Source organism: Onychomys torridus, chromosome 19 (assembly GCF_903995425.1).
Source record: "Onychomys torridus chromosome 19, mOncTor1.1, whole genome shotgun sequence".
Taxonomy (NCBI): domain Eukaryota; kingdom Metazoa; phylum Chordata; class Mammalia; order Rodentia; family Cricetidae; genus Onychomys; species Onychomys torridus.
The window spans coordinates 59643131-59657704 of NC_050461.1; the positions used below are offsets into that span (position 1 = coordinate 59643131).

At 40.4% G+C, this 14574-nt stretch overlaps 1 protein-coding gene across 24 annotated transcripts in view; it reads left to right on the forward strand.

Annotated features, from left to right (window-relative positions):
• The window catches only part of Afdn (afadin, adherens junction formation factor), a 132139-nt gene that overhangs the window by 62520 nt on the left and 55045 nt on the right, over window positions 1–14574 (forward strand). For 20 of the 24 annotated variants that reach the window (XM_036169159.1, XM_036169166.1, XM_036169163.1 and 17 more), the window contains 7 exons: window positions 1160–1204; window positions 4034–4128; window positions 5194–5456; window positions 7668–7737; window positions 10803–10921; window positions 13723–13784; window positions 13894–14099. In XM_036169159.1, coding sequence (XP_036025052.1) covers window positions 1160–1204; window positions 4034–4128; window positions 5194–5456; window positions 7668–7737; window positions 10803–10921; window positions 13723–13784; window positions 13894–14099 — 860 coding nt within the window. The remainder of the gene's footprint in view (window positions 1–1159; window positions 1205–4033; window positions 4129–5193; window positions 5457–7667; window positions 7738–10802; window positions 10922–13722; window positions 13785–13893; window positions 14100–14574) is intronic. The other 4 variants (XM_036169168.1, XM_036169176.1, XM_036169161.1 and 1 more) reach the window with 1 other exon arrangement.

The following is a 14574-nucleotide window of genomic DNA, read 5'->3' on the forward strand; positions in this document are numbered from 1 at the left end:
TAGTTGTTAGCAGTTGACAGTAATTTTTAAATGTGTAGTGGATGACAGATTTTGATAGCTAGTAAGAGGCTGTATCAGACATCATTCTGGCCTTAGAGACAGAATGATAACAACACAGATTAACCAACCTCATGTTCTAATGAGTGCTTCCATTTTGGCTACTTAGTTTTTCCTTGTCTCTCCGTTAATCAAATGCATAGAATATTTTATTTTTAAAAGATGACTGACCCTGGATAAAGAGCAATTCTGTAGTACTTTTCACCAAATACTAGCAGCAACATAATTGCATCTTCACTAGTATGTTTCTTAGCACTCTTATTTTTGGGCAACATTTATTGAGATCCTTACATAGATAGACCAATGAATATGAATAAGACTGTCTCTGATGCCAGGTGATGAGCACAGTTCAGTGTCAGTGATTCTCCAGGCCCACACTCTCTTCCAGGTTCTCTGGGATGCTGGTAAGAGCTGCCTTCATTGTTGCACAGGTATCCAAGATGAGGAAACATTACTTTTGTCCTAAAGCTGATGATTGTGATGACAGGCCTGAGTGCTAGAATAAGGTCTTTGTTGTAACAGAGCTATGTCGTGAGACCTTTTTAGATCAGTATGCTGAGTGAATATTTTCCATTATGAGAAATACTCATGCATATTGATATGTTATGAATGGATGAGGACTATATTTCCACTAGGCACATTGTCAATCAAGTGTGTACCCTCAGTGTGGAAGACCTGCCAGGTATTGGCAGGAGTTGCTGAGGTGCAGGTATATTTATAGTATTCTAGAAGAGTGGAGGCCAGGGTGCTGATTTTCTTGTGTTCTTTAAACAGAAGGAGCCAGCCAAGTGGGGTGGTAACCTCCTATCAGGTTAACTCACTGTTAACACAAGCTGTCCTGTTGCCTGGTGACTCACCTATTGTCCTGCTGTTTTCCTTAATAGTCTGCACTGGTTTCTAAAACACTGACTGGGGTCTACTGTAGTCTTTTCCACACAGCTCTGAATACTAGGGTAAAATTTGCCATTTCTTCCTTTGAAACATCTTACTGAAGCTCACCCTTTGCATCTCTTCTCCTCCTTCCCTCTCCCACCTGTTCTGCATGGTTTCTCTCCTGCTGATGCTGCCTTCACCTGGGTCCTGGCATGTCTCTTAATCCCAGGGAGAAGGAATCACTTTGCCTACTACAGCTATCACACTTACGAAGGTAATGCTATGCTTCATACTACTTTGTAATCAGGGCACTAACAGAACCTCTTAGGTGAACAACGTTGACTGAACAGACACTGTATGTGTAAGATGTGAAACATGTTCTCTGTTCGTATCTACTCAGTGCCCTGTGTCCTGCACCCAGATAATTTATTGGAAGCTGTTTTTTTTTTTTTGCCTTTCCCATGTTGACTCTGGAAAGTGAATGTAGGCAGAGGATTGACAACAGAACCGTAGACTGCAAGCAAAGGGCCTTTAAGTGCTGCTCTTGGCTGTGGTATGGCTTGTGTGTCCCTTTCATACTTAGAGAACAGGCTAAGCCAGCATCCCTCACTCGAGATTTGAAATGTCTTAAGTGCTGATATGAAAACAGAAGGGAAGTGCCTCATGGAATGGGTATAGTCATCACCCAGGCACTCTAAATGTGTTGGGTGCAGTTTCCTGTAGGCTGTGTGTTAAGCTGAATGTTATATTGTCTTGGAATTTATGTTTAAATGTAGGTTCTAGCCCCGAGATACGTGGTATATTAAATATATGTGACTATCACAGTATCTGGGGTAAAATGTCAATCTGAAACTTGACCAGGGCTCTGGTAGCCTACTGTGTCTGCTGTGGGTCTTGTTAGGGCTGGCCTGTAGTGCTTTAGCCATCCTAGTTTTCCACTGGAGAGGCGCCCAGGTGCTGTGGACAGTTGGCTGTGGACAGAGTGCTCCTGGGAGACGGAGGACAGTAGGAACGGAGGCTCCAGTTCAGAGCTGCAGGTGGGCTGCCACTGCCAGCGGGCCAGAGGCATCAAGCTCTCCAGCCATCCTCACTTGCCTTCCTCCCTTAGCTTGGACTAGATGCTCTGTCGCCCACTTGTCCTGTAGCTATTAGATTCTTGTCTATGGTTTTCTATTATAATGATGTGGTAAGAAAGGAGAGACTGGGAGAGCTGAGTCTGTTGGTGTCAAAATGTAAATGTTTTTCTAGCTGCTGAAGAGTGTTTGTGTGAACACTGCTCCCCACAGGTATGTCTTTGGTGTTCCTGTGGCTTTGACTCACACGGTTACTTACTTTGTTCCTTTGTAATTCATTTTGTAGTGTTTGTGTGGCTGTATTTCATTATACTTTTAGTATAACTGTTTGCTCTAGAACATTAATTATTAAAGAAGGCCCAGCTACCAAGGAGCTTGGAATTGATGGGGCCTAGTCAGTGGGAGTCTTTCTGATAGTATGGTTCTTGTGCTTGAAGGTCAGCAAGGGCATGGTTTGTGAACTGCCTGTGATAGTCAAGCAAACACAGTAGTAAACAACCTAGGAGGAGAGGAGTCCATGTCTAGGAAAAGCCCACAAAGCTTTGATTTTGTTTTTGGACGTGTTGTTGGCTTTAAACTTCTTTTCCTTAAGACTCAGTATCCAAAGTGCTGACATTAATCAAGCTAATCAGTGTTTAGCTTCTGTGATTTTGATGTTCATTCAGATCCAGAGGTTCTGGGAATAATTAAGAGATGAAAATATTCCAACTTGAGGGGGACAACACAGGTAGGCCATTTTGGGGAGATCCATAGTAGGCATGTATGTCTCTGACATACTCCAGTCTCATCTTACCTTCACCCAGTTGTTACAGATTTGATAATATTTCAGAAGTAGAAAATTATATCAGTAGAATGTTACTTTGTGTACTCTAAAACTAAAGTTGGTTCTGGAGAGCTTAGGTTTTTATGGTGTCTTTTGTTCGTAAGAGTTCAGATTACATCACAGCTCAGAGACTTTAAGATTTAAAACGGTCTGTGTACACACCAGAGTCCTCCAAACTTCTGAACCTCTTATAGCTAACATCTGATTCCAGTGACAAGATTTGACTAAATGACTTGGAAACAAACTGGAGAGACTCACACTGGTTTTAAGGAAACCTTGCTTGGTGTGTTTGCAGCCTACACTGAGTGTGGCTGTGGTGAAGCTGGAGTTGTATACTAATTCTTGTGTTCTGTGAGGTACACTTGCCATATGTTAACTCTGAAAACAGAGAGGGCTTCGGTGTGCACCCTTTGCACAGATGGGATGCAGTGGGTGAACGTGAGTGGGCTAGAGGCTGACGTCGCTGCGCTCTGTCCTCCTGCCGTCACCCATCCCAGCAGTCAGACGATAGCAGTTGTGCTCCCTGTTTTCTGTAAAGGACACAGCATTGGGTGGGCACAGAATCATAGGTAATCTGGAGGAGTGGGGTATGGCGTGAATATGATCAAGACATGTCTGAAATTCTCAAAGAACAAACTAAAAACTAAAAAGTCGTCCTTTCTGCCTTTGATCCCAGTTGTTCTGAAGGAAGTTAAGCATTTCAGTAGCATTTTTTTTGTCAGTGGTACACATTGGAACACTTGAGATTCAGACTGTGATTCAGGAGGTCTGGTGAGCTGGGAGGGTTGCACAGTTAAAGCGTTGTTGTTGTGCCCCACCACTGTACTGTGCTGTACACAGTATAAGGGTGCATGGGAATTCTACCCCACAAAGGTTCTGGTGTGAAGTAATGGCTTATGTCGTCTTATTCTGTATTCTCAATACAATTCCATCCTTGGAATCACCAAGGAAAATCTAGGGTAGTGTGCTTTGGAAAGAAGTATAGTCAGAAAGTTGTATTTAATGACACTTATATAGACATTTATATAGACCGGAGCCTACTGGTATCTATATCTAGTGTGTTAAGGTATATGATGTTAGTTGGAGACTCTTTGGAAAGAAGTCCTGAGAAGTAAAGCTGTACTATCCTTAGTAACAGAACTTGTTTGTCTCAAACATAAGATTATTAGACTTCACAAAAGGATCTCTTTGCCTTCTCTTCTCACAGACGGCTCTGACTCTAGAGACAAGCCAAAGTTATACCGCCTTCAACTAAGTGTGACTGAAGTTGGGACAGAGAAGTTCGAGGACAATTCTATCCAGGTACTTGAGCCTTTCACTGTCATTGCTCCTATCAGTAATTAACAAGCACATGTCAAGGGACCAGCCACATATGAATGAAGGAAAATGATAGACCTAGTATTTAACTGTAGGTCATTCTCTTCTCTGAGTCCCTTTTCTCTACTTTAGTGTAGAGAGAACATGATGTGTTTGTGTCCAGAAGGCACCTACAGAAACATGTACTGTTGTAGTAACATTCCAGTATGATGTTGACTTCTGCTTAGGAAGCAAAGGTGCTGAAACAGTTGATAGGTTTGTTTTAGGAAGATTGTGCCTAGTTTGCAGTCAGCAATACCCAAGCATCTTAAGAACTTAAAGAAGGAGTGTCAGAATTTGACATTGGACTTGTCCAAATCAACTTTGTTCTTTACTACTTGTTTCTGTATATGAGAAAAATGGTTGGGTTTTTAGTTCTGATTTATATAATTTATTAGTTCTTTTTTTTTTTTTTTTTAAGGTTTATTTATTTATTATGTATACAACAGCATGTATGACTGCAGGCCAGAAGAGGGCACCAGATCTCATTACAGATGGTTGTGAGCCACCATGTGGTTGCTGGGAATTGAACTCAGGACCTCTGGAAGAGCAGTCAGTGCTCTTAACCTGAGCCATCTCTTCCAGCCCAATTTATTAGTTCTTAACAGTAAAATATAAGTAAGGTTTTTTAGAAATAATAACTTTCTGTATGGATTCATCTATTTATTACCTAGTTAATGTTTCAGATCATATGCTTTGTGTGTGTGTTGGGGAAGGGGGATCCTGGGGTTGGAACCGAGTGCCTCATAGAGATTGTCAAAGACCACTGAACTACTTCCTGAACCCCAGTCATACTATTAGTAAAGCAGAGTTACAATATTTTTGAAAACAAGTTCTTAAATGTTAAAAATGCCCAGATGCTTTGACATAATTTTACACTATTAAGAGAGAAATCCACGTAAGAAAACAAAAAAATCCAGGGCTTGTTAGACTGTGTCTATCATGGCAGAATGTGAATGTTTTAAGCACTGTGTACTTCATGGTGGAACTGTCTTTTCCTTCTCTTTTCAGTTGTTTGGCCCAGGAATTCAGCCTCATCACTGTGATCTCACTAACATGGATGGGGTGGTCACTGTGACACCCAGAAGTATGGATGCAGAGACCTATGTGGATGGCCAGCGCATCTCAGAGACCACCATGCTGCAGAGTGGCATGAAAGTGCAGTTTGGCACTTCCCATGTGTTCAAGTTTGTGGACCCCATCCAGGACCATGTTCTTTCGAAGAGATCTGTGGATGGAGGCCTGATGGTCAAGGGCCCAAGACATAAACCTGGGTGAATGTGATATTAAGGATTTTAGAGTGTTTTGCCTATAAAGTAATTTCAGTTAGATGTACATACCTTTTTATTTTCAGTTTTTAATTACATTTTTTATTTTCTGTGTGCATGTGTTTGTGCCTGTGGGTCCTGTGGATCAGATTCAGGTTGTCAGGCTGGCAAGCAAACAAGCAAACACGTTACTCACTCCATTTTCCCATCCTTTACTTTAGTTTTAAAAGATAAAAATGAAGGGTCTGAAGATGTGGCTCAGTGCTTAAGAGCAACTGCTGTTTTTGCCAAGGACCCTGTGTGGTTCCCAGTGCCTGAGTCAGGCAGTGCTCAACCATCTGTAATGCTAGTGCCAGGGTCCGATGTGGGTACTACACACACGTGTTGTATATACATATGTGCAGGCACAATACCCATGTAAAATAAAAATAAAACCTTTTAATATCCAAGTGAAGTTTATAAATTGGGAGTTTTTTGTAAATTTGTATTGGTTTTGGAGCAAAAAGAGTAGAAAGATTCTGACTTAATCTTGAAATTGGAAGTTCTGACTGATTTTAAGGTTTCTTTGTTTTAAAGCTGATCTGATCTTTGGATCATCACCCTGTGAACGAATAGTGTTTAAACTACCCTCCTCACTCTCAAGCCTGGCTACAAAGGGGATCTATTGAAGAACTTAGCTTTTTAGCTCCACCTAGTGTTTTCATGAGGTCTTGCCGTGTGGCCTCTTCTGTTAAACTTTTTTTGGGAAAAGAGTTTTTCTTTTGGTAATAATTTTGGAATCATACACTGTTAAGCTACTTTGTATCTATTTTATAGGTTAATAAGGTATCAATCTTGGGGAAATATCTTCCATAACTCTTACACTGTTTACAAGAGTTCTAAGTCCATAGAAGTATAACCTGCCCAAAGAATATAAGCATAAACCAACCTGTAAACCACTGTGTTGATGGACTCTGTACTGCCCCACCTCCATTTTGTTTGTTTGTTTTTTAAAGACAGGGTCTCGCCATGTAACCCAGACTGCCCTTAAACTCACAGAGATCTACCTGCTTAACGTGACATTGGTTACCTTCACACATCTGACACTTTGGACCAGATGTTATTACTATTCAGAGTTAACATTTTTTTCTCCAGTGAACACATCATGACATGCACTGGTTTAGGCACAAGGATGTTTGAAATTTCATATGCCATGTATGAAGTGTTTCTAGTTTCTCACCTTGCGTTGCAGTTTTTTTGTTTTTAATTTATATGCACTACATGTGTACAGGAATCCAGCCCAAGTTTACAGTAACTTTGTACTGACTTATGCCTTTAGCTGTGAGTATCATACCTTCCCTAGTACTCAGAACACAATAATGACATACAGGGGCTCAGTGGATCAAGACATCCCTGAAATCCCCAAACTGATGTTTTGGAGACAGTTACATGCAGAAAGTTAGTGATAATTCAGTTTTTGGTAAAAAAAACTTCTTAGAAGTTATTTTTCAGAGCATAGAGTATTACTTTACATTGCAAGTTATTTTATTTTCTTAGGAAATTATATAGCGTAATTTCTAATAGAAAAATTATTTGAATTTCAACATTACTTGTTTCAGTCTATCAATGAAGCTTTGAAATTAAACCATGTAGTTCTCAAATGTTAAGACAATCCAGAATTAGCCATTGCTTTATTCTTACAGGCACCTTTAGGCTCCTTTTCCCTTAAGTTGGGACCAGTGTGTTATATTTAATCTTTATTTGTGCCAAAGAATATAGTTTTACTTGCTTGAGCTGTGTTTCTAATAGAAAAATACGATTTTTTGTATTATTTAAAATTTTTATTATTTTCTTTATATATGATGTTTTGCCTACCTGTATATCTGTATGTGCCTGGTGCCCACAGAGACCAGAAGAGAGTATTAGATCCCCTAAAACTAGAGTTACAGATGGTTGTGAGCTATTAAGTAGGTGCTGGTAATTGAACTCAGGTTCTCTGCAAGAATAACATGTACTCTTAATCATAGGGCCATCTCTCCAGCCCCAGTTTTTTGTTAACAACAGGACTCTGATAAGAAAAGCTCTCATATTTACTGTCACATTTTAAAAGTCTATATGCCAAAATAAATGAGTTTATTAATGATCTCTGAACATTGGAATACTGTCTGTTGTTGATGTGTTGAGAGTACTACCTTGTCAGTTGAAATTTAATTTTTATGTTTCTTTTTCATTCAATAGAGCCGTTCAGGAGACAACCTTTGATTTGGGAGGAGATATTCATAGTGGGACAGCATTGCCAGCAAGCAGGGTAGGTGGTTATGGATCATGACCTGATCATCTTGTAGGTTGGGTGTTATAGGGTGCTCAGGAACAGAAGCCACTTTGTAAAGACTTGAGTTCACAGTAGCCTCTCTCTGCTGTATCTGTTCACCCAGTGGTACATAATGGAAGGTAACTAGCTGTTCCTTTTGTCCTGAGGTCAGGATAGAGTGCTTTCTCTTTCAAGTGGGCATGTGTGTTGCCTGTGCTACTACTGTGTGTACCTAACCTCTTTGGCCAGATCCTGCTGAGGATGAAGTGCCCTTGCTCCTTTACTTCCCTTGATACAAGTACTAGATCCCCATTGGTTACTCCCTTCTCTAAGTCACTCTTTGTTCCTGTATTATAAAAGTCATTCCTCCCTTCATCTTGGTGATCTGTTTCTGGATTACAGTTACTGTAAAACTTGGTGAGCTGAAACAGCAGCCCCTTCATTTATTGATAATTGGATGAACTAGTTTGAGTTTACTAGGGCAAGCTGGTTTACTAGTCTTGCTACTGGTCCCTCATGTGACTGCAGTCAGCTAGTAGGTGAATCAGTGACACACTTCTGAGACTACCTACCTTGCATCTCTTTGCTGTTTTGGGTTCTTTCCAAAGGACTCTTTTTTTTTTTTTTTTTTTTTTTAAGATTTATTTATTTATTATGTATGCACCATGTATGACTGCAGGCCAGAAGAGGGCACCAGATCTCATTACAGATGGTTGTGAGCCACCATGTGGTTGCTGGGAATAGAACTCAGGACCTCTGGAAGAGCAGTCAGTGCTCTTAACCTCTGAGCCATCTCTCCAGCCCTCCAAAGGACTCTTTAAACGAGAGCAGTCAGAACTTATAGTCAGGTGGTGTTCTATAGGACCAGCATCTTGAACTTGCAGGTGTTCTTAAGAGTTAGGCCCAGGGCTGATATAGCACCATTTTTCTCCTGCCTTTTATTGGTTGAAACTAATCAGAGTCAGATTTAAGGGGAAGAGGTGTTCTTGAGATGTGGTATGTTGGAGACCATGATAGAACTAAGCTGGGAGCATTCTCATGTGTGTCCATTACAACATAGGTCCTCCTGATTTAGTTGCTGGCCCCACTCTGCTACTCCACTTTCGGCACAGTTTCTTGACTGCATCCTCTGAGGTGGCTGTTGGTGTGTCCTAAGGTTGGTTGCGTCTACCAGGCTCCTGTCCTCTACTGTGCTTTCTGTGTTCTTGTGACAATAGTGTCTACGTATAACCACTCTTCTATATATACTCTTCTACTTCAGGTTGCTCTGTCTTTATCCCTGGACCATGGCTTGGTGGTTCTTTCTAGGTGAATTGTTGGTACCTCTTTCTCTGATATACTTAACTCTGATAATTGGAGAGCTAAGCTGTCAGGTCTAGGGCCCTGTCCCTCCTATTTATACGTGTTCCCTTGGTGACCTTGCCATGTTGCCTAAGGTTATACCCATTTGTTGTTCACTATCTCCAAGTGTGTGCCTTTGACTCTGGTTTCCCCAGACAGAGATCTTCAGAGACTTGATTGACTTTCTGTTCTGTATTTGATGGGTATTCAAATTTAACATAGTGAATTAAGCCTGGCTTTTGTTTTTGTTTTTGTTTTTTTCTTAAACTTACTTCTTTCTCATCTTCTTCACTTTAGTAAGTTATACCACCAACCATAGCTTTGCCCAACTGAAGTCTGTCCCAGGTTGCCTTTGATTGCTTTCCTTTGCACAGTGCCTGTGTGAGGCTGTCGTATCTTGTTTTCTCTGGCTGTGAAGTATCCGCATGCCTCTGCTTACTCAGCATTCAGCACTCCCATAACAGGGCAGCGCGGTGTTGTGAGCAGCCGTTCCTCTCAGGTGTTACTGGCAGCCCTGGCTGGTTGTCATTACTCTTGAATTTTAGGGACATGCATTTGGTTCTGTTGGAGCACTGCTGTCAAAGCCTCTGGTTCCTTTTCAACCTACACATCATGGCCTTCACCCTCGCTTCACAACTCCTGATACTCTGATTTCCTCCCTCCAGGGCTGTTGCAAATAGTGTCTTCCCCTCCCCTCTCACTCTCCTGCTTGTGTGCCCACTTCTCATTTACCGTCTCCTAGATCTTATTCTTTGTTTTTACATGATTGGTCCCTTCATGTCTTAACCCGTCCTCCTGATGAGGTCATTCTTGAGCAGCATCCAGTCATACTACTGCATGTAAAGCTTTTGGGTAACTGTTATTCCTACCTTGTGTCTCTGCTTTCTAATTGATGATGTGGGCTATGAACACTGGACACAGGGATCCTGTTTCATAAATTAATTGTTGTGCCTCTAATGCTGCAACAGAACCTTGGCACATACAAATGAATCAATACTCTGGAGGTGAAGCAGAACTTTTCTCATAGAAAGCTTGGTAAATAGAGGGAAAATGAAAGTCCATTATCCACAGTATATAGATGACTCTTATTAACATTTGTGAACCCTTTCCAGAGTGCTTAGATCGTAGGGAGGTGGGTGTGCCTGTGCCTTTGCGTTTACTTATGTGTTTCAACTCTATGAGGCTCTTGTCTGTCTATATACCTTTCTGTACTATGTTATACTGTTAATTGTGAGCAGGTTTTCTGTTTGTTTTCTTAAGTCATTTAAAAATAATTCTTTAGTATATAAGCCCATAAACGTGTCCTGATTTATTTTTTCATTGCCATTACTGGTCATTTATAAGTTATGTTTTTAAAGTTTTAAGCCTAAAATAGTGCCATCTGCTGGCCAGTTTTATTTTTGTTACTGTAACTGAGGAAGTAAAATGACTATTCATTTTGTCTTTATATTTTATTGCTAAGGTTTACTCCTTACTCTTTGAAAATTGAAATGTCTGTGTTTTTTCATGCTCATGCATTCACTGCTGTGAGCTTCTGGGCAGGACACTGGACTCAGGGTCTGGAGTGTTTCTGGATGATCTGTTCTGGGTCCTCACCTTCCCTGCACTGCAGCCAGACCCACATCAGATTCCTGCCTGCAGGATTCCTGCCCGCAGTGCTAAGGGTGAGGCATGCTTGGTCGGTGTGGGAGGCGCTCTAACACTGGCTTCCTCTGCAACAGAGCACTGCTAGACTGGACAGTGACCGGGTACCCTCCACCTCCAGCACAGCTGAGCGAGGCATGGTGAAGCCAACCATCCGACTGGACCAGGAGCAGGATTATCGCCAAAGAGAAAGCAGGTGAGAGAAGTGAGCACCCTTAGAGGAGGCATTGGGGTAAAGACTGCTGAGGTTATAGATTTAGCCAGAAGTTTTAGAGAGTTGACCAGGCTTTTATGAGTATTTGTATATCACTGAATAAAATGAATGTATAGTAATTGCATTCCTTCCTTGCCACGTGTGGCCTTTGGATACTGGCACATTGGATTTTACTTTCTCTTTTAAGTTGGCTGCTCTATAGCATACAGAGAAAGGGAGTTTTTATAACATTTTAGTATGTGATCATTTTTATAGAAAAATTTAATTATTACATCCATTTCTAGAAGAAATTTAAAAATATGTAAAGACAAGAATAATTTTGAAGAGACAATCCCTGTCCCAGACTCTCATGTGGTATGTCTCCCTGCTGAGGCAAGCAAAGTGTGGATTAGTTTCCTTACTTTGTTGCCTCATTTCTTATGACACGGAGCTTCTCTGCTTTCTGTTTTCTTTTATGCTTTTTAATATGTTACCTTCATGAATCAGGAGTCTTTGTTTTAAGCAGTGTAGCAGGCTGTGTCCCACATGCTCATTGTTAAGTGACACCATAGTCCTTAGAGCCCTAGAGGCCACAGATGGGGAGAAGGAAATGCCAAGTGAACTCTGCGCACTGTTGGCAGGGAGCTGGAGATGTTATTGACCTGTTACAAGGTTTTGAAGAAGGCATTCTTTCTGTTCTTGTCAGACATCCAGAACAGATGGTTGGCAGAAATGGGAGACTCGGTACAGTCAGAGTCAATTGTCAATGCAGTCAGTGCTGTAAAAAGACTTTTATTACCTTCCACCCTCCAGCAGAGGGCACTGTGTATCACAAGATTATTAATAACTTCAGTCCAATAATATATATGTAGTTATCAACAAATATTATAATATTTTTATTGTGGATTTTTTGACTAGTCATGTAAGTTTTTTTTTTTTTTTTTTGGCTGTGTGATTATTAGATGTCATAAAAGGTAGTTCTCTTTCTGTGTTTACACTTGTTTGGGGTGGTATAGAGTAAAGGATTATAGTATCCATCATGGTGAAATGTTGAATCAGTATTGGTTTCCTTTTTGGTCTGTGTTTTTGAGATGGGCCTCACTATAAAGTCCCGGGTGGCATTGGACCTCAATATGTGAGCCAGGCTGGCCTGGAACTCACAGACGTTCTTCTGTTTCTGTCTCCCAAGTGTTGGGATTCAAGGTGTGCTTCTACGTCCGGCATGAGTTGATACTGCAATGACCACAGGCATGTGTCTATATATGATGGGGAATGTGACTGTGAGACTAGGTGGGACGAGGACAGACAGACCATGGAAACAAGTACATATATTCTTATTTTTGCAAAATAGCTATGTGAAGGGGCTAGTCCTAAAAGTTTTATTTACACTATGGATGTTGTTTTTTGATGTTAAGACAGGACGGAAACAGATAAACCTTCTAATTCCTACTACACTTTTCACATTGACAATGCTGAAATTAGCAGTGCTTAATTAATCTAGTTTAAAATCTTGGTCATTTTAATAAATATATTTAAAATTATAATTTTAGGTAAGCTCAAACATCCTCTTGAGTGAAGGGAGTAACTTTTAATTATAACCAACATTTTTTTCCCCTTTTCCAGTTAATATAAACTCTTTATTAAATTTGTTAAAACAATGAAATGGCCGGGCGGTGGTGGCGCAGGCCTTTAATCCCAGCACTTGGGAGGCAGAGCCAGGCGGATCTCTGTGAGTTCAAGGCCAGTCTGGTCTACAAAGTGAGTTCCAGGAAAGGCGCAAAGTTACATAGAGAGAAACCCTGTCTCGAAAAACCAAAACCAAAACCAACCAAACCAAAAAAAAAAAAAAAAAGATAAAGAAATGATGAATAATTTATACAGTTTATCTAAGCTAATTCTTTTAAAAATTTGAAACTGCCAGCCAGGCAAGGTGGTGCACACCATTAATCCTGGAGGCCAGCCTGGTCTACATAGTTGATTCCATGCCTGTCAGGGCTTTGTGGTGAGACTGTGTCTCAAAAAAAAAAAAAAAAAAAAAAAGAAATAAAATACACTTTTAGTATAAGATCTGTACTGAAATAATCATGCATTTAAATCATATTGTTTTCTTAAATTCTTAAGGTGAACTCAAATTTTTAAATTACATATTGGAGTAAACTTTGAATAATATAATTTAATGAAAAGAATTTTGCCTTTAAAATGATAATAGTTTGTGTTAACTTACATTATGTTCTTTTTCTTTTTTTAAAGATTGTGTGTGTGTGTGTGTGTGTGTGTGTGTTATATGGGTTCTGGGATTCAAACTCTGTTCTCAGCATCTTTTTTCACTTAACTGTTAAGCAGTTTCTCCAGTCCCTTGGTATTCTTTTCTTTTTATTCATCTTTTCATGCTTGACAAAGGTGAGAGAATGAGGAGAATGTAGCTATTTGTCGGTGGAAAAGGATATTTAAGTTAGCTGGTCTGTAAATTATTAGAAAACTGTATCTTTTCACTGTTACCTGAACTGGGTGGCTTAGATCCTTGTCTTCAACATGTGGTACTCATTAATAATCCAGACACGTGTATCTTATCTGCCCTCACGGTAGAAGTCTGTCCTTGAAGGAATCCACCTTCTGTCTACTCATCTGAATGTGTGTCTAGATTAACAGAAGAGGCTAGAGACTGTGCCGTGTATGACTTAATACTTCAGAACTCCATGTGGAAACAAACTAGTTTTGGACATGTGCACAGGTGGCAGGCAGTGACGTTGTTAGCTGTTGACCTTACCTGAAGGCAATTTGAGTGATGTCAGTTTTTCTTTTAGAACTCAGGATGCGGCTGGGCCTGAACTGATACTGCCTGCCAGCATTGAATTCAGGGAAAGCTGTGAGTCATTTTAGATTCTACTACTAGTGAATAAGTTCATGTTCACTTTTCTTCAGATGGCATTCCTACTTTTTGTTCATTTTTCTTCTTTTCCAAAATCTCTTTACAGCTGAAGATTCTTTTTTATCTGCCATTATAAACTATACCAATAGTTCTACAGTCCATTTTAAGTTGTCACCTACGTATGTGTTATACATGGCATGCCGGTATGTATTGTCCAGCCAGCACAGGCCCGACATCAGTCCTACAGAGCGCACCCACAAGGCCATTGCTGTTGTCAACAAGATGGTGAGCATGATGGAAGGGGTCATTCAGGTGAGTGTTGGCCCGGCAAGCCTGATGGGAAAATGGTGGCCATCTTGTTAGTTTCTGTGACATTTCTGGTTTGGTTACAAGTTTGCCTTTTTTTTTTTTAAATAAAATGCATAGCTTTTAAAGTCAAAAGAAATTAAAAACGTTTAAAAAGTTTCTCTTCTGGAAATTGTAGAGTAAATGAAGATAAACTGTGTATATTATAACACAGTCATCTTAAAATTAGCCACTGTGAGAAAGTGCTGAGGTGATAGTTTCTTTGAATTTTCTTTAGATTATTGAAGTGAAATTCACACAGTGTATGTGTGCAGCTCTACCTTGAGAATGTTTCTCCAGTGCCAAGGAGATAGCCGTCCTCCCTCCACAGGCCCAGGTGCTGCTTCGTTCTGAGGAGCTTGCTGTGGGGTAGAGAGTGTATGTAGTTTTGACAGTATAGATGTAGGCTCGATGGGTTTAAGGACAAACTTATCAACTTAAG